This window comes from Lepidochelys olivacea (genome assembly GCF_965140295.1).
Source record: "Lepidochelys olivacea isolate rLepOli2 genome assembly, chromosome: 11".
Classification (NCBI taxonomy): domain Eukaryota; kingdom Metazoa; phylum Chordata; order Testudines; family Cheloniidae; genus Lepidochelys; species Lepidochelys olivacea.
In genome coordinates, this window is record NC_140421.1 from 2106735 (window position 1) to 2129870 (window position 23136).

At 63.1% G+C, this 23136-nt stretch overlaps 1 protein-coding gene across 2 annotated transcripts in view; it reads right to left on the bottom strand.

Moving 5' to 3' along the window:
• Window positions 1-2078: 2078 nt before the first annotated feature.
• The window catches only part of WNT6 (Wnt family member 6), a 29657-nt gene continuing 8599 nt past the window's right edge, over window positions 2079-23136 (bottom strand). For both annotated transcript variants that reach the window (XM_084643048.1, XM_084643049.1), the window contains exons 2-4: window positions 14355-14575; window positions 4460-4761; window positions 2079-2845 (exon numbers count right to left, since the gene is read on the bottom strand). In XM_084643048.1, coding sequence (XP_084499174.1) covers window positions 2384-2845; window positions 4460-4761; window positions 14355-14575 — 985 coding nt within the window. In that variant the 3' untranslated portion in view covers window positions 2079-2383. The remainder of the gene's footprint in view (window positions 2846-4459; window positions 4762-14354; window positions 14576-23136) is intronic.

Genomic DNA, 23136 nt, shown 5'->3' on the forward strand with positions numbered 1-23136 from the left:
ACCTCGGTCCAGGCAGCAGCGCTGGGCAGACACAGAGGCAGGCGCTGTCCGTGCCTCCCTGATGGGCTGTAGAGCCAGGGCCGCGCCAGCCCTCTCGGGGCAGCGTTAACCATTCACCAGGGGGCTGTGTGATCCCCAAAGCAGCGCTTCCCTCGCCGGCAGGGGGCGGGTGTGATGCGAAGAACCTAGCGGAGCCGTGCGTGGCCAGCAGGGGGCAGCCCTGCAGCGCCCCCCTAAGAGACTGCACCCTGACTAGCCGCCCCTGCTGGAAGGAAACGTCTTTCTGCGGGTGTTTAATTAGCCTGCGGAACTCACGGCTACTGGATACATTATTGAAGCGCAGAACTCAGCGAAGGGTCAGGTGTTTCTATGGCCAAGAGCAGCCTCTGCAGTGACACTACCAAGGAGAAGCCTGACCCGCACTGCCCGTCCTCCTCAAGAACACCCCCAGGGCAGAAAACTTTTCCAGGGGGCCCCCCGAAGCAGCCAAGCCAACCGTTCCTCCAGCAAAACAGCCAGCCAATCAGCAGAGCAAAACCAGCTGCCAATCAGACCATGGGGGGGGCACCCCCAGAAGTTGGCACCCAGGGTGAGCACCTGCTTCAAACCCGGCCCTGCTCCTCTTGCTTCAGGGCACGCGTGGGGATCGGGCCAGCCCCCGGGCGAGCACTGCATGGCAAGATGCTGGGGGCTTCTCCCTTCGCCCCCAACACAGGCCGCAACAGGCCATTGACCATCCCCAGCACGGAACGGACCATTGACTGGCCCTGCAGCCATCTAGGAGGGGCTGGCCAGGCTCCCCACCCTGGCATCTCCGCCGCCTCAGCCATCTGGCCCACCTCTGCCCCACTGCCCACTCCCTGCTGCCTCCTGAGCCCAGATCACTCTCCGTCAGGCGAGGTAGGAGCGTGACCCTCCCATGCGCAGGCCCGGAGCACGTGGGACAGTGCCAACCACTGCCAGCTGGGTCCCGATGCCCGGGCAGAGCCGGGCAAACAGCTGAGTGGGACGGGTCGGGGGCAGGGCCAGCAAAAATCGTGACAAACCGACATTGGTTCACGTTGAACCGAATCTGAACTTGGTCAGAATTTGGGGAGGGGTCAGAAAAATCCCTCGCAAGGGGGGAGGGTCCCGGAGCCTGGAGATCTGTGCTGCGGTTTTACAGCCCCACGGCCAAGCCCTGCCAGCCCGGGTCCACCGGCACCGTCCAGCCGCGGGCATCTCATTGTAACGCAGATGTACCCTGAGGAACCTAGCGGCTGGACTGATGGTTATAAAGGGGCCAGGGGGCCGGGGAAGGCAACACAGAGCCCCAGCTACTTCCGCTGGCCGTCTTCAGACAGTCCTGGGGGGCCAGAAAGTGTATTTCCCTCGAACCACCGATGGGTCTGAAAAATCTCGCCCTGGTCTAGGCCTGGCTCTGCTGCTAACTCTCCAGGCCGCCTTCGAGCAGGTGGCTTTGCCTCCATTCCCACCTCGGGGCAGCGGAGATGGGGGGAGCTCCTTGGCTGGAGGGGGCGCGAGCTGGCAGCGGTACCGGCGATCAACACCCCCCTTGGAAATGAGCCAGGCCCCGGAGTGAGGAGCTTGGCAGGAGTGAGCTGTGGCCTGGGCTCGTTACGGGGGGGGCCTGACTTGTTTGCTGCGAGTGAAAGATGCACCTCGAGGGGCGCGCCGGGTCCATGTCGCCTCGGAGCGGAGAGCGCCCCCTACTGAGTCACCCGCGCCATTCCCTGCAGCACGGCGCCCCCCCGCGGGCCCCCTGTGGCTTGGGGCTCAGCATGGCCGCAGGGGGGACAGAGCCCCCGGGACTAATCAGCTTGAGTGAGCGGTTCGGGGGGAGCCGCGCCCAGGAGCCGGGGCAGACGTGGGCTGGACCAAGGGTATGTTCAGTTCATGAACCGGCTGGGCCCCGAACGAATCTCCCTTGCAGGGTGTGGCAATGTGTGGGTGCCCCCGGAGAAGGTCCCCTCTGGGGCACGGCCGCGGCTGGCTGCCCCCCAGCCAGCATCCCCTTCTGGGGTGTGGCCAAAGCTGGCGTCCCCTCCGCAGCCCTGCTCCAGGAAAGGGGGCAGGACTCTGTTGAAATATCTTTATTAGTGTCACCCCCGTGCCCACGGAGCCCCTGGCCCGGTGGCGGCCGGGGCCCGAGGAGGCGGCCGGGAGGGGGCAGCCCGGGCGCCACCCTGGCCTGATGCGGGTTCGCCGGTGAGGGAGTCCGGCCGCATCCCCGCTGAGTCTGTGTGCGTCGCCCCCCGACGCAGCCCGGCCCCCAGGCCTCGGGGCCCCTGGCCGGCAGGGGGGGCGCGACCCAGCCCCTCCCCGGGGGCTGGACAGAGACCCTGCCCCAGCGCCCGCGGCCGGGAGAGGGGCCCCGGCCGGCTCAGAGGCACAGGCTGAGCTCCTGGTGCACGCGGCACTTGCGGCATTGCACCACGCAGCACCAGCGGAAGCGGCAGAGGCAGCTCTCCTCCAGCACCACCGTCTCGGCCCGATGCCCGCGCCCGCAGCACAGCAGGTCGCAGCCGCTCACGCCCGGGGCCGAGCCGTTGCACACCCGGCCCCGCGTGCCCGGCGAGCCCGTCTTGCGGTTGGCGGCGCAGAAGTCGGGCGAGTCGGCCGAGTAGACGAGGTCCTGGGGGTCGGGGGGCTTGAGGCTGCGGCCCACGGGCAGCAGCGTCTTCCCGTCGTTGGCGCCCATCACCTGGCAGGCCCCGTTGAAGCGCTGCAGCAGGCGGTCGCCCACCTCGCGGAAGTGCGGCATCTTCTTCCAGCAGGTGTGCAAGGTGCAGGAGCCGGACAGGCCGTGGCATTTGCACTCCGTCCGCGTGTAGCTCCGCACAGCCTGGGGGAGACAGGGCCGCTCAGCGGGGGCCGGCTCCGGCCCCCCCGCCCCGCACTGGGGTCCCCTGCCTGGCCCCCTGGCCCCCGCCCTGCCCCCCCGCTCCTGCCTCTGCCCAGAGCCTCTCATCAAACCCCACCGGGACGCCAGCCCCCCCAAAGGAGGGGGGTGTACCGGGTGCTGGACAGCACGGGGGGACAGGAGTGTCCGGGGGGGGCCATAAGGGTAGCTGGACCCAACCTCACCAGCCACCTGCCAGCAGAGACTGGACCAGTGCCCACCAGAGCCAGCCCGGGGCACGGCTGGGGATGGGCACCGGGCCAGGGAGAGCTTGGCAGGGGGCTGGGCACGGGCAGTGCCCAGGCAGGAGAGTGGGGCTGAGGTCACTAAGTGAGCCTGATTTGGGAAGAATAAAACTTGGTTCTGCAGCAAGGGCCGGAGCAGATTTGAGGCAGGGGGTTTAGAACTGGGGTGGGTGTCAGGCTTTCCAGGGCCGGGCAGGCACCCTGCCGGGGAGGGAGGGTCATGGGGGAGGGAATTGTTGGCGGGGGAAGGTGGGTGTGTGCTGGTGGGTGTCAAGCAAAGGAGCACCTAGGTGTGGTACATGGTGCATGCTTGGAGGGCAGCGTGCGGCTGTGCCTGGACAGTGCAGTACTGGAGGGCCATCGGGTTGGTACTCAGTGGGCAGCGTGGCTGGGCAGCGCCATGGCAGGGCGGGGGTTGGCACTCAGTGGGCAGCGTGGCAGGGCAGGGGAATGGTACTTGGTGGGCAGCATGGCCAGGCCATGGCAGGGCTGGGGGGAGTTGGCACTCAGTGGGCAGCGTGGCCGGGCAGCACCGTAGCAGGGCGGGGGTTGGCACTCAGTGGGCAGCGTAGCCAGGCAGCGCCATGGCAGGGCGGGGGTTGGCACTCAGTGGGCAGCGTGGCTGGGCAGCGCCATGGCAGGGCGGGGGTTGGCACTCAGTGGGCAGCGTGGAGGGCAGGGGAATGGTACTTGGTGGGCAGCATGGCTGGGCTGTGGCAGAGAAGGGGGGGAGTGTGGTTAACAGGTGCCCTGCTCATTGCATGGGGCGGGGATGAGGAGGACGGGTAAGGGGGCTGGCCTGGCAGTGGCAGGGCAGGGGGAGTGTGGTTGGCAGGTGCCCTGCCCAGCGGGTGGGGAGGACGGGGTAAGGGGGCTGGCCTGGCAGTGGCAGGGCAAGGGGGAGTGTGGTTGGCAGGTGCTCTGCCCAGCGGGTGGGGAGGACGGGGTAAGGGGGCTGGCCTGGCAGTGGCAGGGCAGGGGAAGTGTGGTTGGCAGGTGCCCTGCCCGTCGGGTGGGGAGGACGGGGTAGGGGGGCCGGCCCGGCGGTGGCAGGGCAGGGGAAGTGTGGTTGGCAGGTGCCCTGCCCGTCGGGTGGGGCGGGGATGAGGAGGACGGGTAAGGGGGCTGGCCTGGCAGTGGCAGGGCAAGGGGGAGTGTGGTTGGCAGGTGCCCTGCCCGTCGGGTGGGGAGGACGGGGTATGGGGGCCGGCCCGGCGGTGGCAGGGCAGCGGAAGTGTGGTTGGCAGGTGCCCTGCCCGTCGGGTGGGGAGGACGGGGTAGGGGGGCCGGCCCGGCCTGGCGGTGGGCTTACCAGGCGCCCGGCCTCATTGTTGTGCAGGTCGATGAGGGTGCGGATGTCGCTCTTGCCCTTCTTCCGCTTGGCGTCCATGAACTGCCGGGACTTCTCGTAGCCGAACTCCACGTCGTCCCCGCAGCCACCCCACTCCCAGGTGGAGCCCTCGGGGCCCGGGCCGGCCGTGGGCAGCGGGGGAGCCCGGCTCCGCGTCCCCTCGCAGCTGCACTGCAGCAGCTCGCCCATGCTGCAGGCCTGGGTGACGGCGTGGCTCACGCCGGCCGCGGTGATGGCGTAGACGAAGGCCGTCTCCCGGATATCTGGGGGGGGGGGGAAGCAGCATTAGCCGGTTGCCCCCGGGGCGGTGGAGGCAACCTGCCGGCAAGCAACGCGAGGGGGCGCTGTGCTGCAGGGGGCACTGGCTGGCGGGTACCCCTGGGGGGGATTTTGCCAGGGGCTGGGGTGTGACCCCCCCTCCCGGCTCGGGCAATGCCACTCTAACCCTCCCCCCTGCCCTGGCATCTTCCCTTCCTGCCCCAGGCTGCCGTGGGCTGTGCAGCGGGCACCCTGTGCTGCCCCAGAGGTGGCTGTTGGTCTCCTGTCACTGGGGGTGGGGGGGGGTCCCTGTGTCTGGTTTGCAAAAGGCTCTGCCGGGAGAAAGAGGCTTGGAAAATGTAACACCCCCACCATGAGGCCTCCCTCTGCACAGGGGCTCACTGGTCACTCTCGGACCTCGGGGGCGGGGGCGGGGGCAGGGGGGTTCTGTGGGGCAGGTGGGGACAGGGGCTCGGGGTTGGGGCTGCGAGGCGGGTTACACTAATGCTTTGAGGCAGGATGGCAGCTGGGGGGATGCTGCAGCTTGTCCAGCCTGGCCAGGTTCCCTTCACTGTCCCAGAGCCCCCCCACGCAGTCCCTCCAAGGAGGGTTAACCCCATCCCCCACCCCAGGGGCACTTCCTGGAGCCAATGAGGGGGGGGGCATAGATCAGAGTCGCCAGAGGCTGTCCCCGTGTGCAGCACCCCAACCACGGAATCAACGCCTCTCTTGCCCTCCCACCCCAACTCCCTGAGCCCCCAAAAGCATGGGTCCCCACCTCGAGCTAAAGGCAACTCCCCATTAGTTACAAGCAGTACAGGGACTTTGACCCTCAGCTGAGTGGTGCTGACTGCAGCCAGTAGAGGGCAGATGCGAGTAGCTCAGCATTGTGTCAGTGACGGCTCTGAGCCCGCAGGGGGCGCCAGGAGATCCCGGCAGCTAATGCCCCAGATGGCCTCAGCTCCCCCCTGCCCCAGAGCTGCAAAGTCTGAGAGTCCAACCGGGGGCTGGCTGGGAGGTGACGGAGCTGGGGAGGCCCCACTGGGGCCCACCCCCCTCCTGGGGCACGTGCCAGGCTGCCCTGCCCGGTGCCTCCCCATGGGGCGATGCTGGGGCGCTCACACACCCACCTCACTCTCCAAGCAGCAGCCTCCGCCCTGCGGGATTATTTCTGATGAGCGTGTTCTCCCCATCTCTGCTCCGGGACACGAATTCCAAGCATCCTTCCCCTGCCCGGACCTGCTCCAGCAGCCCCAGCGAACGATTCGAGCAGCATCACCCCCTCGGCTGCTGCTCTGGCACTGCGGCACTTATGCAGGGTTTGGGGCCCATCCAGCACTCGGCAGGGCCCCCAGCCCTCCCTCTGCAGCCCATGTGGGAGCCCAACTCCTGGCCCCGGTGGGGCTGTGGGGCCTGGCCATGGGGGACACTGCACTAGCCCCGTGGGTCCTCGTTCAGGATAGCCACCCCCATCGGACCAGGCGATGCCCAGATGCCCAGGGAGAGACCAGCCCTGGGCTAAAGACGACGTGCTCGGAGACAAGAGAGCGGGCTAGGAGGGGCACCACTGTGACGGGCGCAGGCCCGGGGCGTGGGGAGCCAGGGGAGGGGATGTGGCGACGGAGTTGACCTGCCTCACAGATGCATTTGCACTGGGCCTGTCACCGTGGCATCTGGGCACAGAGCACCCAGAAGCGGTCGCCCAAGGGGATCAGAGCCCCCAGACTCTGCTGTTCTCAAAGCAGGGGGTCCCCACTCACTGGTTTCCAGACACCAAGCTGTCTACGCTTGCTGCTCCGCACCTGGGTCTCCGCTGTGCCGTCTCATACGGCCAAAGGGCCAGTCCTGTGCCTGCTAACGCAGAACCTAGCTCAGGCGTGGGGCAGACCCCTCAATGCAGCAACTCTGCACAGGACCCAGGCATCCTGGTGAGCTCCCCACGGCGTGCTCTGCGTCCAGAAGGGCGAGCATGAGCTTCGGCCGTGCATGTAGGGAACGTGTCCTGGAGCCGGCGTCACCTCAGCACATGGCATCAGCCAGACCAGGACCCACCTGGAGGCCCCACGTCCAGAACGGCGCCTCATGGGAAAGGGCTCAGAAAAGGGCGCCCAGGCGAGGGCTGGAAAACCTGCCCGAGAGCGAGAGCCGCGCCGGCTCCACCTGGCGAGGTATCCAAGGGAAGGCTGAGCGGTGACTGATCAGCGTTCAGAAGGACCTGCCCGGGAAGGCGATCTCTGACAGCTGATGGTGCTTTGACCTAGCAGATGAAGGGCTAACGAGACCCAGCAGCTGATGCTGGCATTGAAAAAGGTTCGGAGAAGGGCAACTAAAATGATCAGGGGTTTGGAACGGGTCCCGTAGGAGGAGAGATTAAAGAGGCCAGGACTTTGCAGCTTGGAAAAGAGGAGACTAAGGGGGGAGATGATAGAGGTCTATAAACTCATGAGTGGTGTGGAGAAAGGGAATAAGGAAAATTATTTACTTGTTCCCATAATATAAGAACTACGGGCCACCCAATGAAATGAATGCGCAGCAGGCTTAAAACAGATAAAAAGCAGTTCTTCTTCACTCAGCGCACAGTCAACCTGTGGAACTCCTTGCCTGAGGAGGTTGTGAAGGCTAGGGCTATAACAGGGTTTAAAAGAGAACTAGATAAATTCATGGAGGTTAAGCCCATTCATGGCTATTAGCCAGGATGGGTAAGGAATGATGTCCCTCGCCTCTGTTTGTCAGAGGGTGGAGATGGACGGCAGGAGAGAGATCACTTGATCATTACTTGTTAGGTTTGCTCCTTCTGGGGCACCTGGCATTGGCCACTGTGTGCAGACAGGACGCTGGCCTGGATGGACCTTTGGTCTGACCCAGTCTGGCCGCTCTGATGTTCTTATGCTAGAGCGACTCAGAGTAGACGTAAGGTGCAAATGTTTAACGGGGACAGGAGTTACCCATTGGACCCCCTGGCGGCCTGGGCTGGGTTCTCCATCGCTTGACGGCATTCCAGCAACACTGGCTGTGTCTCTAACGGCTCGTCGCTCGTTGGCTGCCTGCTCGGGGCTGGATGCAGGGGTTGCGGGGGAGCTCAGCCATGCTGGTCCCACGGGGCCCCATCCAGGAGTCCTGAGCTGGCATTTCTCATCCTTCTGAGCTGGGACGTTCCCCGGCACCACCGCAGCCCCCAGAGCTGCAGGTCCATGGTCCTACCAACGGGAGAACCCCACGTCATTCCCGGTGGGAAAGCTGGTGTGTGGGACAGGGCTCCCACCTCTCCCCTTGGGAGATCATGGCAGGGGCAGGAGGGCAGGGTGGGTTCCTCCTTCTCTTCCCTGTCCTAAGGCAGATCCACGGCCCCCACAGGGCTGGAGTGGGGGTCACAGCACAAGCTGCTGCCCCTCACTGCTTCCTACAAGAGCCTGTGGGAGGGGAGGGCTGCTGGCTCGGGGCTGTGGCCGGGTGAGGCCGGGTGGTGGACACAGCGGCTGACCAGCACGGTACATGTGCATGGAGCAAAGGCAAGCGTGGGTGCTGCATTCATCACGGGGGTCCCTGCAGTCCCGCCGAGGGGGAGCCCTCAGAACCAGAGCCGGCCTGGCCTTACGAAGTGGGGTCACTGGCACATTTAGTGCCCTGACGCTTGTGGGGATGGGTCTTTGCTGTTCCCTGGGGCAGCGCACGCCTCCCTCTGAGAACTTACTGGCCTCAGGGCGGGTGGGAATGGGCATTGCCTGAGAAATCTGGGCACTGGCCCTGCTGGGATAAATGTCTCCAGAGCAGGGAGCCGCCCCAGACACATGCAGGATGCCCCAGCCCCTTTGCAGCAGCTGGAGCCCCAAGGGAAGGGGGGCGTCTCATTGGGCGCACCCGGCAGTGGCATGCACAGGCCCGGGTGCTCCCGCGGTTTGCTAGCTGGGGTAGCCCAGAGGTGCTGCTGCGGCCCTCGGAAGTGACAGTTCCCAGCATGCAATGCTCCATGCCGATCCAGGCAGCCCAGCCGCACTGCATGCTGGGACATGGCGTCTCCACTGTTGCCCAGGGTGTCACTGTGCTGCCCCCAGGGCCCTCGGGGCATTCTCAGAGACAGCAGGAAACGCCGCCCTGCCTGGTCCAGCACTCCATTAGCTCGTAGCACTACAGGGCTTATGACACACAGTGGAAGCACTGAGTCCCACCAGTAGAGGGCAGTGGCTGGACATGCAGTAGGGCCAGCTTGGGCGACAGCTGAGCTGCAGCCAGGGGGCACTAAATTCCCTTGTGGCCCCCCCACCCCAGCTGGGCACAGGTTGGGGGGTTTGATGTCCCCTAGGGTGGCCGGGGGTGGGGGTCCCACATGTGCTCGGACAGGCCCGACACAGGGCCAGGGACAGCCAGGCCCCACAGGGCCAGGGCAGCCCACCGTGGCAGGAGGCAAGCGCCCCCCAGGTCCGGCCATCCGCGGCACACCGCCCGTGCAGCTGCCTACATGACACCGGGGCTCTGCAGGCTGGGGGTGGGGGGTGGGGGGACCAACTTGGCTACAACTGGGCCAGGCACCAGCCAAGGGCAGGAGCGAAACTACATCCCTAACCCCCGCTGCCCATCCCAGTGCCCCCTCCTCATGGCAGATCCCCCTGGCCCCCTGCCAGCCCTCTCTACCCCCATGCCCCTCTCCCGCAGGCTGCGTGCAAGCTATTTGCAAGCCTCCCCCGCCCCCGGTGCCCTCCACGCAGGCGCATGCAGGGAGTGGCGTGGGGGGGGCATGCCACCTCGGGGCGCAGTAAATCACTGCCAGACGCGGAGGCATTCTTGAGCATTATTAAGCCCCACGGTGGCTGGGAGCACGGGTAATTGGCTCATTACAACACGGGGAGACATGTCCCGGCAGTAAACCTTCGGCCCTGCTGCACCGTGGAGCACTAACCGGCGCCCCTGGGGGCCTGCGCCGTGGCCTGGCTCTCACCCAGGGGAGCGGGCGCAGGGAGGTCGGTTAATCACTAAATGTGCCAGTGACCCCACTTCGTAAGGCCAGGCTGGCTCTGGTTCTGAGGGCTCCCCCTCGGCGGGACTGCAGGGACCCCCGTGATGAATGCAGCTGGTTGTCTGGCTCACTGCCCCCCAAAATGGACCCAGCTGAGGGGTCCTGTTCTCTGCACCTGCAAGCTCTGTTTTAGACCATGTTCCTGTCATCTAATAAACCTCTGTTTTACTGGCTGGCTGAGAGTCCCGTCTGACTGCGAAGTTGGGGTGTAGGACCCTCTGGCTTCCCCAGGACCCCACCTGGGTGGACTCGCTGTGGGAAGTGCACGGAGGGGCGGAGGAGGCTGAATGCTCTGAGGTCAGGAAGGTGGAAGCCGGGTGAGCTGTGTGTCCTGAAGACAGGCTGCTCCCAGAGAGGAGACTTCCCCAGAGTCCTGTCTGGCTTCATGGGGAGCAGTTCCAGAGCATCGCCCAGGGACTCCGTGACAACTGGTGGTAGCGGTGGGATCCACTGCACCCCGTGGACGGCGCTTCCCGCAGTAAGTGACTGGGGAGCAGTAAAACGAAGGGGGATTGATGGGGACCAGGCGTGCTGAAGATTCAGAGAGAGACGGTTTCAGGGGGCGGTTAACCCCTGGAAGTGTGTGTACCCAGAGAGAAGGACTTTTGCAGTAAGAGGGTCCCCCGGGAGCTTGCAGCGAGCGGTCCCAGGGGCGGAGGAGTCTGCAGCTCGACCCTGGCAAAGAGGCGGTGACCTCGAGAAGGGCTGGCACACTAGGGGTTCTCCCTGGAAACTGTGGGGAGCTGAGAACACACAGGCCTGTGAGTCCACAACAGCTTGGGAAGAGCGGAGTGATGGCCTGTCACCGTCTCCTTGAGAAGGACATTGTAACCCTGTGCAGGAAGAGAGGGTTGAGCATTGGAAAGTTCACCAGAGCACAGTTCATCGTACAGCTGGAGGGGGATGACCGCTCTCAGGGACAGATTCCTGACCCCAAATGGGGCTATAGCAGGATCTGGGAGCAGCTGGAGTGATAGCCAGGCATCGCCAAGACTCCTGTCCCCGACCAGACTGGGGTCTTCACGATCGGGCTCCCCATCGGGGCATCGGAGATGGATGGGATTGGAGCTGAGTCCGAGAGAGCCAGAGGACTGTGAGAGACAGCGAGAGTCCAAGTAAGAGCTGCAGAAGCAGCAGCAGCATGAACTGGCAGTGGGGGAGCGGAGAGGCCTAGGGGACCTCCCCGGGGTGAGTGGGGATAGACCCCGGGGGGCCAGTTCCGCAGGGAACCTCGAGACTAAATTGCTGCCCCTGGTTAAGGATGGGGGGATGTGGATGCCACCTCACTGCCTTTGAGCAGGCTGGCGATTTGAACCAGGGGGACCCTGCGGAAAAGCCCCAGTGTCTAGCTCCCTTGCTGGGTCCCAAGGCCATAGACTCCGTCAGCCAGATGGGTGGGGAGGTGGACAGGCTCCCACTCCTGACCCCCAACCTATATGTCTGTGTGGAGTTTCCTGGGGCCAGGCCCCTCGGACCCCCAGTGGGAGCGGAAGGTGATGGTCAATGGGGGGACGTTCCTGGGGTCGCGAGATCCTGGGACAGAGAGAACTGTTGTCAGGCCCTGGGTGGTGCAGCCTCAGATGCTGAGGGGCTGTGTGAGCTGGGTGAGGGTCCCAGGGACGAAGCCCCTTGCCCTGCCTATGACCCAGATCCCTGTGCAGACCCAGGAGGGGTTGGGCTGGCTGGTCGTTGTGGTTCTCCAGCACACCAGCTGCAAGACCCTGTTGTGGGGTGACTGTGTCTCTTTGGGACAGGATCTAGGCCCTGCTCCGGTAACTGCCAAGGGTTTGAATTTGAATCCAGGGAACCAATCGGTGGAGAGGGAAACGGTCAGTGAAAATGCAGATGACCTGGCTGGCAGCAGGGAGGAGCGGCTAGGCTCAGGCTACCTGCCTGCCTGTAACCAGACCCCTGGGGCTGGGTGGGACAGAGAGATGCTCCCCGCCCCCCTTGCACACTGGAGAAGGGGCTCAGGGGGCTCAGGCTGGCTCTGATGCAGTGAGGAAAGCAGGGAGCTCGCTGCCTACCCCCACTGGGACAGCCAGGGCAGCGCTGAGCAAGGGGGGAGATAAGACCCCAGCTGAGTGGGGGGAGACACAGGCAGGGCAGGGGATCTGTTGGGAGTGGCAAGGTGCTTGGTAAGGAAAGTTTGGATGAGCCTAGGCAGCCTTGTGAGCTGATGGCTGTGTCTAGGCAGCAGGGTGGGAAGGCGAGGAGAGTGGAAGATGAGTGTCCCTGGACCTTACCTGTTAGCTGGGTGGAGAATTGTGACAGTGAAGGAAACGTGTCTGTGTGTGTCTGGGGTATTGACTTGCCTATGGAGGGAGCTACCCTGATCTCCAAGCAGTTCTCTGTGACCAGCCTTGTGTGCTGGGACCAGGGGAATGAGATCCCAAGCTGGGTGTCTGGTAAAGGAGAAAGTGTGTCCGGCTCTTCTTTGTCTGTGGAGCAGACAGAAGGGGCCTTGCAGCCTGTGATGGTTGAGGGTCTTGCAGTTGTCTCAGAGTTGGCTCTGGATTCAGCTAAAGCCCAGGAAGGGAACAGTCCTAAGTTTGTGTCCGCTCGGGAGAATAGCCCTGTAACTAGGTTGCATCCAGTCAGTGTCTATGTAAAATCCCAGAGCCCAGACAATTCTGGTGCTTGTATTTTGCCCATTGCTAGTGTGTTGTTGGGAAAGGGTGTAGCAACTCTGTCTAATCAGGGTGAGATCCTAGCCAGGGCACAAGGAGAGCATGAAGGTGTGTGATTGTGTTACCTACTGAGGGTGTGGAAACCTGTAGCAAGAAGGAAAAGATTCCTGAACTTGTGTGTGGCAAAGGGAAGGAGAATGCTTCTGACCTTTTATCTAGGAAGTCTGTAAGTTTGCCTGAAAGGGGATTGTGTAGGAATCCGCCGGATGGGCCAGAGGTAATTCTGGATGTAAGGGAGACCCAGAAAGAGTCTGTCGTTGCTCAGGAAAGTGTTCCTCTAGAGCAAGCCCTAGGGAAAGAGGGTAAGAGCAGAATTTCTGTGAGGGGTGAATTGTTGCATAGAAAAGCCCTAGGGAAAGGAATCCTCATGGAGTCTTTGCCAGCAGTTTACTGCAACTGAAGGGTGTGAAAGTGATTTAATCAAGAAAGTTTCAGTTCCTAACAGCCAGAAATTTTCTGTTGTGAATGGATCCACTGACTTTCCTGTTGAAAGATCCAGTGTGGATAGCTTTGAGAGGGTCTCAGATGAAGTGAAAGCTGTTAAGAAAGTTAAACAGTCCTCTAACCAAGTGGCTGTGTTTGGCCAGCTTGTTGGGGAGAAGACCCAATCCCAGTTTGAGCCCCTAAGGTTTTGGGGTGGCCAAAGGGCATGGGCCACATAAACCTTCCCACATGCGGCCTGCAAATGCTATTGACCACTCCCGACCTAAGGGAGGGCGTGAAACTGGAAAGGCCTGGTGTAACTCCTATCAAGGAACGGGAGAGATGCTGGGGCCTCCTTGGGAACGCTGGTGGCTTCGAACTTCCCCAGGTCACCAGCTAAAGTGACCCCGCTCAGTTCGATCTCGAAGGGGGGAGAGATGTGATGAAGTGGGACTGTTCTTAATGTTTCCTCTGAATAGTGTGGGGGTGCCTAAGTTTCCCCTATGCAGTTCTTGAGTGTCTGGGTGGTGGGGTAAGGGTGTATGATCATTGCAGAGCCCTAGAGGGCAAGTGTGTGCAGGGGTCTGGACACAGAGAATGGCCGACACCCTGTTTCCTGGCCACTGATGGCCTGGGCCCTTCCCCCTGCAAGGTGAGAGCTAAAGGGTTGGAGAACAAAGGAATCAAGTGACCTCCTGGCCTGGGGAAAGGGACAAAGCCCGGAGGAGGAGGGGCTGGAGGGGGAGTCAGTTTGGGGCTGGCTGGGGACATGGAGTGAAGGGCAGACGTGGTTGTCTGGCTCACTGCTCCCCAAAATGGACCAAGGTGAGGGGTCCGGTTCTCTGCACCTACAAGCTCTGTGTTAGACCATGTTCCTGTCGTCTAATAAACCTTCTGTTTTACTGGCTGGCTGAGAGTCCTGTCTGACTGCGGAGTTGTGGGGCAGGACCCTCTGGCTTCCCCAGTACCCCACCTGGGCGGACTCGCTGTGGGAAGTGCACGGAGGGGCAGAGGAGGCTGAATGCTCTGAGGTCAGACCCAGGAAGGGGGAAGCCGGGTGAGCTGTGTGTCCTGCAGACAGGCTGCTCCCCGAGAGGAGACTCCCCCAGAGCCCTGCCTGGCTTCCTGGGGAGCAGTCCCAGAGCATCGCCCGGGGACCCCGTGACAGCCACGCACACAGCCCCCTCTGATCCTGACTCGGACACTGACGCACAGGCTGATCTGTGCCCCACGCACACAGCCCCCTCTGATAGCCTCCAGACAGGTGGGGACCCACTTCTCCCTCCGCCGTGGGGCTTGGCCCCCTCCCTTTTCCCTTAGACTGGAGCCCCCGCTCCGACTCCCCAGCCCCCCTGTCTCTAGGCGCCGGCCAGCCCCTCCCGCAACAGCACGGGGCGGGGGGAGTTTCCAGCTGTCCTGGGGGTTCCGGGGGGGAGCCTGGCCCCAGGGGTCGCCTTGGCCCCGCCAGCCTTACCCTGCTGCAGGATCTTGCCGAAGTTCTTGCTGTGGCTGGTGCAGTTCCAGCGGCGGAAGCGGAACTGGTGCTGGCATTCCCGCACCCCCAGCCTGGCGCCCTTGGCCACCTCCTGCACGAGGTCGGGCTCCGTCTGGCACAGCTCGGCCTGCTTCCCCGCCAGGCGCTTGGTCTTCCGGCAGATGCTGTTGGGGTCCATGACCAGGGGGCTGCCCACTGCCCTGGAGAAGGGAGAGAGCGGAGGAAGCCAGCTGTAGCAGCTGGGCACTGGGGCTGGTGCAGGCCCTGTACGCAGCCCTCCTCCGCCTGATGCCCCCGCGGCCTGCCCTCCCCACCGAGGCCCTTCCCAGGGCGTCCGCTCTTGCCCCGTCCTGTGTCACCCACGGGCCCCGCCGCCTGTCTGCACTGTCTCTCTGCCCCTTACCATGGGGCTCTCTGTGCGGGAACCCTGTCCCCGAGCCCACCCGTGCCCTCTTCTCCCACAGCGCACGGCCGGGGCCTCATGGGACCGCGAGGAGAGCCGCCTCCTCTCCCCGGCATCAGTGGGTACCCACGGGCAGCCAAGAGCCCAGACGGACCCTGAGCCTCTGAGCCCCCTCAAGTGAGGCAGGGGTGGTGATGGCTGGGGACGGCACATCAGCGAGCTCCCGTCTTTCCCTTGGGGCAGCCTGGGCTGGTCGCAGCAGCTGCTCCCCTCCAGGCGCTGGGCTCTCTGGGGAAGCCGGGCACTGGAGAGAGGGCAAGGTGGAGCTGAGGTCCTCCAGGTCTCTCCAGGGAGCCTGCCACCCAGGTGCCGAGCACGGTGGCGGGATGGGCCCGCTGGGGGCAACTCTCACAGCCTAGGAGCAGCTGCCCCTCGGTGCGCTGGGGGAGCTGCCGGACAGGGGGTGGGAGCCTGGCCCTGCCAGGTCCCTCGGCAGCCCCTCCCAGCCTGCTGTGCCAAAGGCTGCTGGCAGGACTTGCAAGCCTTTGGCCAAGCGACCAGCCCCTGGCTCCACGAGCCCAGCTCAGCTCCGGAATGAGCCCCGAGAGACGCAGGAGGCAAAGGAGGGCCCTGCCTCCATGCAGCTCACACCAGTGCCAGAACTAGGGGCGGGGAGCGGCTCCAGAGAGTGCAGGGGGTGACTCAGTAGGGGGCGCTCTCCTCTCCGGCTCATGCTGACCCCAGTGCCCCAGCATGGTGCTAGGGGGCACTGGGCTGATGGCAGAGCCCCGTGGTAAGAGAGAGAAAATCACTCGCTTATTTCTAATCTGCCCCTGTGCCTGTGAGGTCAACCAGCTGCTGAATTCTCCTGCCCTATGCTCCTGTGTACTGTCCCTGCACAGCTGATCAGCTGCTGGAATCCACCCCAGAGGTGGCTGCCTTTCCTTGGTGGGTGAGGTGAGTGTAAGCAGTTGCTGTGGTGTTAGTGGGTCGAGTAGATGCCGGGAGGAGTGATAGATACTGTAGAAATATCAGCGACTATTGCACTGCCGTGGCAACCCCGCGAGCGAGGGCTCCCCCTCTGCTACGGGTCAGTCTGGGGGGAAGAGGGATGGGGGGTTGAGCAGGGGAGAGGGACCGTTGTGTGGCTGGTGTATTCTGTACACACGAAAATACTGTCCAGCTCTGCCTTATCAGGACACCCTGGTGGTTTCGGACTCTCCTGGCCCACCAGACACGGGTCCAAATCCAGACCTGGTGTCAATCCTCCCAGGTCACACCGCGTTACACCAGGAATGACTCTGCCTCGATTTCCCCCACGATCCAAAGAGGGAAAGCAGCCTGCGAGGGCCTGATCCTGTTCTCACTGAGTGGGGTGTGACTCCGGAGTAACTGCAGTGCAGTTCTCCTTGTTCTGGGTTCAGACAGCACCTGGCACGCTGGGGGCCTGGCCTGTGAGTGGATCACGGATCAATACTCGTTCATAGCCGTGCCCTGGGTTGACACCAGCGTTGCTGAGATCCACGTCTGGCCCTGCCCCTCTCGGCAGAGCTCTACAGGGCCGTGCGCTCAGACACAATGCCGGCCAGGCCCTTCGCCAGGGCAATGCAGAGAGCAGGGCACGCTACAGGCAGCCTGGCTCAATGGCTAATGTACCAGGCTGAGCATCAGGAAAAGTGGGTTCTAGTCCCAGCTCTGCTTGTGGCAAGCCCTGTCCCCTCTCTGTGCCTCAGTTTCCCCTCCCACTCTTTGCCTGCCCGGTTTATTTAGCTCCCGAGCTCTTCGAGGCGGGGGCTGTGTCTCGTCGGGTGGCTGCACAGCCTGGGCACCCAGGTGCTATTACAACAAGGTGCTGGGGGCAGGCATTTGTACCCCCCTGCAGAGCGGGGCCCGGCTGAGCCCAGCCCTTGATTCCACGGCGTCTCAGCCCGGGCCCCGGGTGGGCAGTGCCCGGGGCGGGCTGCAGCGTGCCGCACATTCTTGGAATGTCTCCTCCCTGGGGGAGGGAGGCGCTTTTGCAGCAGGGGCTGTTCTCTGTTTACCTTGTGGGAGAAGAGCCGAACGACCTTGCCCGGCGATAAAGCCCCAGGAAGACCCCTGGCTGCTTGCCAAGTTCCTCCCCAGCTCCCAGGCTTGCCTCCCGATGCCCCACCATCAGCCTCCAGCAACAAGGTCAAGGGATGCTGCAGCCCGGGTGTGTGTGAACGGGAGGGATCAGCCCGGCCTTCTGGCTCCTGATACTACAGCTGCCTAAGGCGGGGGCCTTAGGGACGATTTATTGATTCTCCTCCTATGAGGGTCAGGACAAGAGGGTCTTCGGGGTGGAATAAGCCGATTGTGGCAGCTTGGAATCATGGTGCCCATTCCACACCAAGCAGCAGCCTGGGGTCCGACACTGAGACAGGCATGGGGGGACCCCCGACTGCCTGCCCCAGCCCCCAGCTCTGGTTTGCTGCCCAGCCCTCTGCCCTCAGCTCCTCCCCAGGTCCTGAGAGCGGCCCCACAAACCAGTCCAGGCCTTCCCGCCCTGTGTCCAGAATGGGAGAATCTGCCCATGGTAGAGCCGTGTTGGGAAGGATTCGATTTTTGTGGGTGAATGTCGATAAACGTCGATTTCACACAACTGGCCAGTAGCACTTGAACTTGACCAGAACAAGTCTTCACCATCCACTGCCATTAACTAGTACTGGTTCCCCTCCTTCCCCCCGTCCCCCGGCATTGTCCGACCCTCTGTAACTTCCCACAGCCCTGCCAGTCTGAATCGACTACAAATAAACATCAGTATCGCTCTTCAAAATTACAAAAAGAAAAACCAAACTCTGCCCAGCCTGTATCTATCCGAGGAGGGGCCGGGGCTCAGTGGGGCGGGGAGGGGTAACCCTCATTCATACAATATAGGGCTTCCCCCACCCCACGGCTGGTCTCTGTTCCTGCTAACGCCACCCTTTCACAGCAGGCACGAGAGACTCCTGCTCTTAGATGGAGAGGTCCTAGGTTCGACCCTCACCGACAACCCACCCAGGCGGGTGGCCACAGGGTAGAGAAGACGGGGACGCCCGGCTACAGACGACCCCGGATTCCCCCTCCAATCTCTCTGCCTCCCCCATGGACTCTGAGCCTTCCTGCTGCCACGCCCATGCCCGACAAGCATCACGGCTGTGTCCCGGTGGGCTCTGGCTTCACAGCCCGCCCCCAAGGCGCCCCCTTCTCTGCCACCAGCAGGCTGAGCTCGGATTGCCACCCGGCCGGTGCAGCTGGGCGAGGCGTCCCGAGCCGGCTCAGCCCCCTCCCCTCCGGCAGGGATCGGTGCACGGAACGATTCCTCTGCCGCAGAGAGAGAAAAGCCCCGTGGGGGCCCCCCACAGCCAGGGCAGGGCTGGCCCTCTCCGGGGCTGTGGCCAGTCCTGGGCTGATGGCTCCTGCCCCATCCCGTGGGGAGACAGTGTCCCAGCTTGAGGCTCTCGGATTAGGGCTGCATTTGTCCTTAAGTCTCCTGCTGCTGCTGCCCCCTTAGCCCTCCCAACCCGGCCCCGCTCCTGTCCGTTCCACCCCTCCAGCGGGGTCTACGGGGGCCCTTTAAAGGAGCCCAGAGGCCATGGCCCAGAACAAGGGCATTCTGGGGGCTGTCGTCCACAGGGCCTGATGGGCGGCAGGGTCCCAGGGAGCAGGTGACTGCAGAGCTACCTAATGCAACTTCCTCGGTCTGCTTGGGCAAGACCAGGCCCAAGCCAAGCCTGGGAGTATGCCCTGACCCAGGGCCAGCTGCAGCCAAAGGGTTTGGGGGTGCCCCGGAGGCGGGTGGGTCAAGGAGCTCTGGGGCAGCCCTGGGGCAGGGGGCAGGTTTTGACCTGCGCTAGTGGGTAGCACCTGGCTGTGGCCATGACATGGTGGGTGCGGGCTGGAGCAGAGGGGGCCCTGGGCACCTATACAAGTGGTGGGGACGGGACGGGATGGGGGCTGGGAGGGGATGTTTGCTGGAACCCTGCCTCAGTGGGGTGAACGCTGTGGGTGGGGACAGTCAAAGGGGGCTTGTGTCAGGGTCTCTCCTTGCCCTGGAAGGGGAGCGGCTGCCCTCTGGCTGGAGGACTGAGGCACGAACTTACCCAGCTACGAGACTGCAGACCATGGGCCCAGCAGGGAAACTGAGGCTTGGCCCCACCCGGTGCCAGAGAGGTAAGAACCTGCTGCATCCCCCAGGATGGGGTCTGGCCAATGTATATATGTCTCTAGCTCCTTTAACTCCCAAAGGCAGAGCTGCTCTCCCCTCGCTGGGGATCCAAAGACCCCCAACGTGCTCCACAAACTAACTGGCAATACACAAAGTCCAGCTGTCGCTCCTGCGCTCAGTAAAATGCAGCCACCTCTGGGGTGGGGTGTGGCTGCTGCCTCTGAGCCATGCTGGACAGGCCTGTGCTCAGGCCAAAGGGCAGGGAGTGAGACATGGTTAACCCTGGCTCCTCCACTGGGTGCCCTGGCAGGGAGAGGGCTATAGGTTAGTTCTTGGGTTACAGAACCCGGGCAGCTGCCGTTGACGACCAGGGTCTCGTATGAGCGTCTCTCCTGCATTAGCGAATCCCCGTGCGCAGGGCCCATGACCCGCGGTGGCGCCGTTCTCACTCCATCCAGCAGAGCGCAGCGGTGTGCATACAGACACACGGGTGGTAACCTGCCCTCTCCAGGGATCGCAAAGCGCTCCCAGCCTCTCCTGCAGGAACCCCACCGCCCCAACACGGGGCAAGGGTATCACAGCCCAGGGCTTCCAGATTGGGAAACTGAGGCACAAAGAGGGGGCATGAGGCCCCCAGGTTGGCCCTATTATATATCACCCTCGGCCTGTGGCGAGGACCCATGTCCCCTGACTCTGCACAGGAACCACGAGCTGCTCCTTCCCGTTCCTTTCTGGGCCGTGGTCTCTCCGTGCTTCATGTCCCCAGAGCTGCCCAGCTCCGGAGAGTGCTGGGGATGGCGCGAGCGAGGGAGATTGGGGGGGGCGCGTGGGGGTCAGGTACTCTGGGAATTGGCAGGGTCTCTCTGGAGGCGTGGCTGGCTGAGCTGGAGGGGCCCGGACTTTCATTAAGAGAGGACTCTCCGTACTCATCTGAAAATGATGAACCAGCCCGAGGGCCGTTGGACCAAATGCCGAACTGCAGCTCACCCCGGCCTGCTGGCCCGGCAGGGCTGGGACACACACAGCCCAGCAAGCGCAGGGGGCTTCGGAGCCTCTGGTCTCCCTCGCCCCCAGCCCTTAGTACATGGCCCAGGGCTACCCGCCCCCCCCATTCTGCTCAGCTGCCCCCTTATCAGGCCTGCCCTCCTTCCCGCTGCCCTGACGGCCCGGCATAAGCCGAGCTGCGATATTCATTTCCGTCGGGCTCCTGCCTCTCGCAAGGGGATGTCGCTGGGATCCAGCGAGTTGTTTTCCTTTCAAAGCTGGGGTGGGGGGGGCGTGCGGGAGGGCGAGGCGAGGGCTCCTCCACCGCAGCCTGGGCTGTCTGAGCTTGTTCCCCTCTGAACCTGGGGGGATCTATAATTAACACGCCACACCCCTGCCTCCTGGCCACTCCGCCCCCTGCCCCGGTGAGGGGACCCGCTCAGGAATGAGCGGGGCTGGGAGGATGCCCCAGGAGCAGGGGAACGGCCCTGCCAGGCCCTGCCGAGCCCCCTGATGCTGCCCCTGTTCTTGGCTTGGGCCCTGCCCGGCTGGTTCGCTCACCAGCCCCTCCAGCGTTCGCCCGTATCGCTCTGCACAAGCTGCCAAGCGAGCTCAGTCTCCTCGGCATTTACAGAGTGTTGATCACCACAGGAGCCCCTCTGCTCGCTGTGGAGATGCAGCTACCTCTGGGGCGGAAGGCGGCAGCTGTCACAGCTCACAGCAACGCGAAGCCTTAGGCTGGGAAGTGAGAGTGGATCTCACACTCTGCAGGGGGCATTTAGGGGAACAAAATCCAGGCAACTCAGCTGGGGTTTTGGCTCTGCCAGAAAGCAGCTGGAGAGGTTCGGTTGCACCGCACATGGTCACTGGCCCATTGTTTCCTTCTAAGGACTGACCCACTCCCTGCCGCAGTGGCAGTTCCCTGGAGGTTTGTCATTCCTGGGACGTGTCACTAATTCAGCACAGATCCCTAGATTCCCAGGCCAGCGGGACCCTGGTGATCATCTAGACTGACCGGCTGTACGACACCGGCCACAGAACTGCCCCAAAGCCATTCCTGGAGCAGCTCCCTTGGACACGTGGGGGTTATAAAGGGTCAGAGAATCCCCCAGGCCCCCTGGTAACTTGTGGCAATGACCCAAGGCGCGGAAAGCATCATCATTCCTGGCACAGATGGGGAAACTGAGGCACAGCTGTCTGCTAACCCTCGCAGCCTCCCGGTTCTTATCCCGCTGCTGAGGCAGCCCAGCGAGGGGCCCGCTGAAGCCAACGGGAAGCGTTCGGGCCCTCGGGGAGTTCTGATGGGGTCGCCGCTCCAGGCTGAGCTACGGCACACAGACTAATCCTTCCTGCTCCTAAGCCCCTGCTGAGCTCAGCATGTGGGGATCTCGGCCGACAAGGGGCTGCCAGAGGTTAGGGGGCTAGCCCTGCGGCTCTGGGTGCAGGCTTTGCACAGTGACTTTGGTCAGAAGCGGCGCCAGTCGGTCCCAGCCACGTCCCCAGCAGAAATCGCCCATCACCCGGCAGCTGGGCACTATTTCCCCGTATCTGCCCAGAGACTCCCAAGGGCTGGATGCCATCGCTACTGCCGGTCAGGAAGTTGGTACATTGTCGGGTGTGTGTGGGGCAGGGCTAGCAGGGGGCTGTGGGTCGGGAGTGAGGGGCACCGGCAGAGCTGTGTGTGGAGAGGTCCGTCTCTCGTGAGTGCAAAATTCCCCATAATCCAGTCAGATATCTTGGGGGGTAAACTCCTGATGCGCACACTCAAAAATATGTATTCATCTCCCAGCAGTGCCCAGCGGCGCCGTTGGCAGTCTGGGAAGGCACGGTCCCTGCCCCAGCGAGCTCCCAAACTCGCATCGCTAGCCGGGGAGGGGCCTGCAATCTGATTCACCCGGTTCAATCTGCCACACAACAAACTGCAGGAGAGGAGCGGTGCTGAGGCTGCAAAGCCCAGAGCTCGGAAACGCCAGGACAAAGCCTGGCCACGCAACCTCAGCTCGGCCCCCCGGGGCGTCTGCATGACGAGACGGGCTGTGATCTCGGAATTAGAGACGCTCTTTCCCCAGAAGCCTGCCCCGGCCAATGCCCGCAATGGCTCAGCCCCATCACGGTGAGTTTCTCCCCAGCCCAGGCTGCCTGGCCCAATCAACCCTTTACCCCACCCCCAGCCCAGTCTGGTTCTTGTCCCCGCTGCATTTGAGTGGGGCTGCCTCCTTCTCCAGCATCTTGGGCACCAGCCAAGGGGACGGAAACCATGCCCCCACCCAGCACCTTGTGGCAGCTTGTCTCTGCCCCTCGCCGCTCTGCACGGACGGCACTGTCTCTGCTCTGAGTCCCGGCACCTCAGCAGCCGAGAGCAGCAATTGCAGGGAAAGTCTTAGTCAGCCCTGCAGCCCTGGGGTGGAGCATGCTCAGTCGCTCTGTGGGGATGGTGCCTGGACTCTCTGGTCTAGTGTCGGAGCCGTGGGGCTGGAGCGTGCTCAGTGCAGACGGAATCTTCTGAGAATTTAGCTGTCAAATGCTAACAAGTCTCTACCGAGCATGTGCAAGCGGGTTTCTTCTTAAAGTCTGGACCAAGTGTTGGTGGATTTTCGCCACGACGGCAAAAGGCAGATCTCTGACACCAAGGCACATTCCCCCGCCCCACTGCCAAATTGCAAGGCCCTGCTCCAAAGCATGGAGGCGTTAGCACATTTCAACCAAACAGCGACAGGAATTGGCAGTAAAACGGGCAATCTTAGTCTAATCCTCTGATCTTGTTCTTAGCACCGGCTGAGACATTTCTTGCTGAAACATTCCCCAAAATTTCAGCCGGAAGCAGACGCCAAGCATGGAGGACTTCAGCCAGACTTGGTAAAATCTGGCAAAGTGATAAACAACCGACAGCAGGGTCTTAAAATGCAAGTGGCAGGCAACTGTCGCTCTCGGTGGGGCCACCAGATCTGTGGACAATCTACCCGTGGCAAGAGCAGCTGGCTAACGGCTTGTGGACACATGGATGTGAGTCCAGGCGAGGGGAGAGGCGGGGCCTTACGGCGCCGTTCCTGCAGGGCGTCCGGCTAGAGGGGTCACCAGGGACAAGGCCTGGGGTGTGGTGGAGAAGCGGATGAATATCTGAGCGAGGCTGGGGGGCGGTGGGAATACATCACTTTGAGATGGGGGAGTCAGTGAAGGGGTTTGAAGGGGGCGGCCATGTGGCTGGA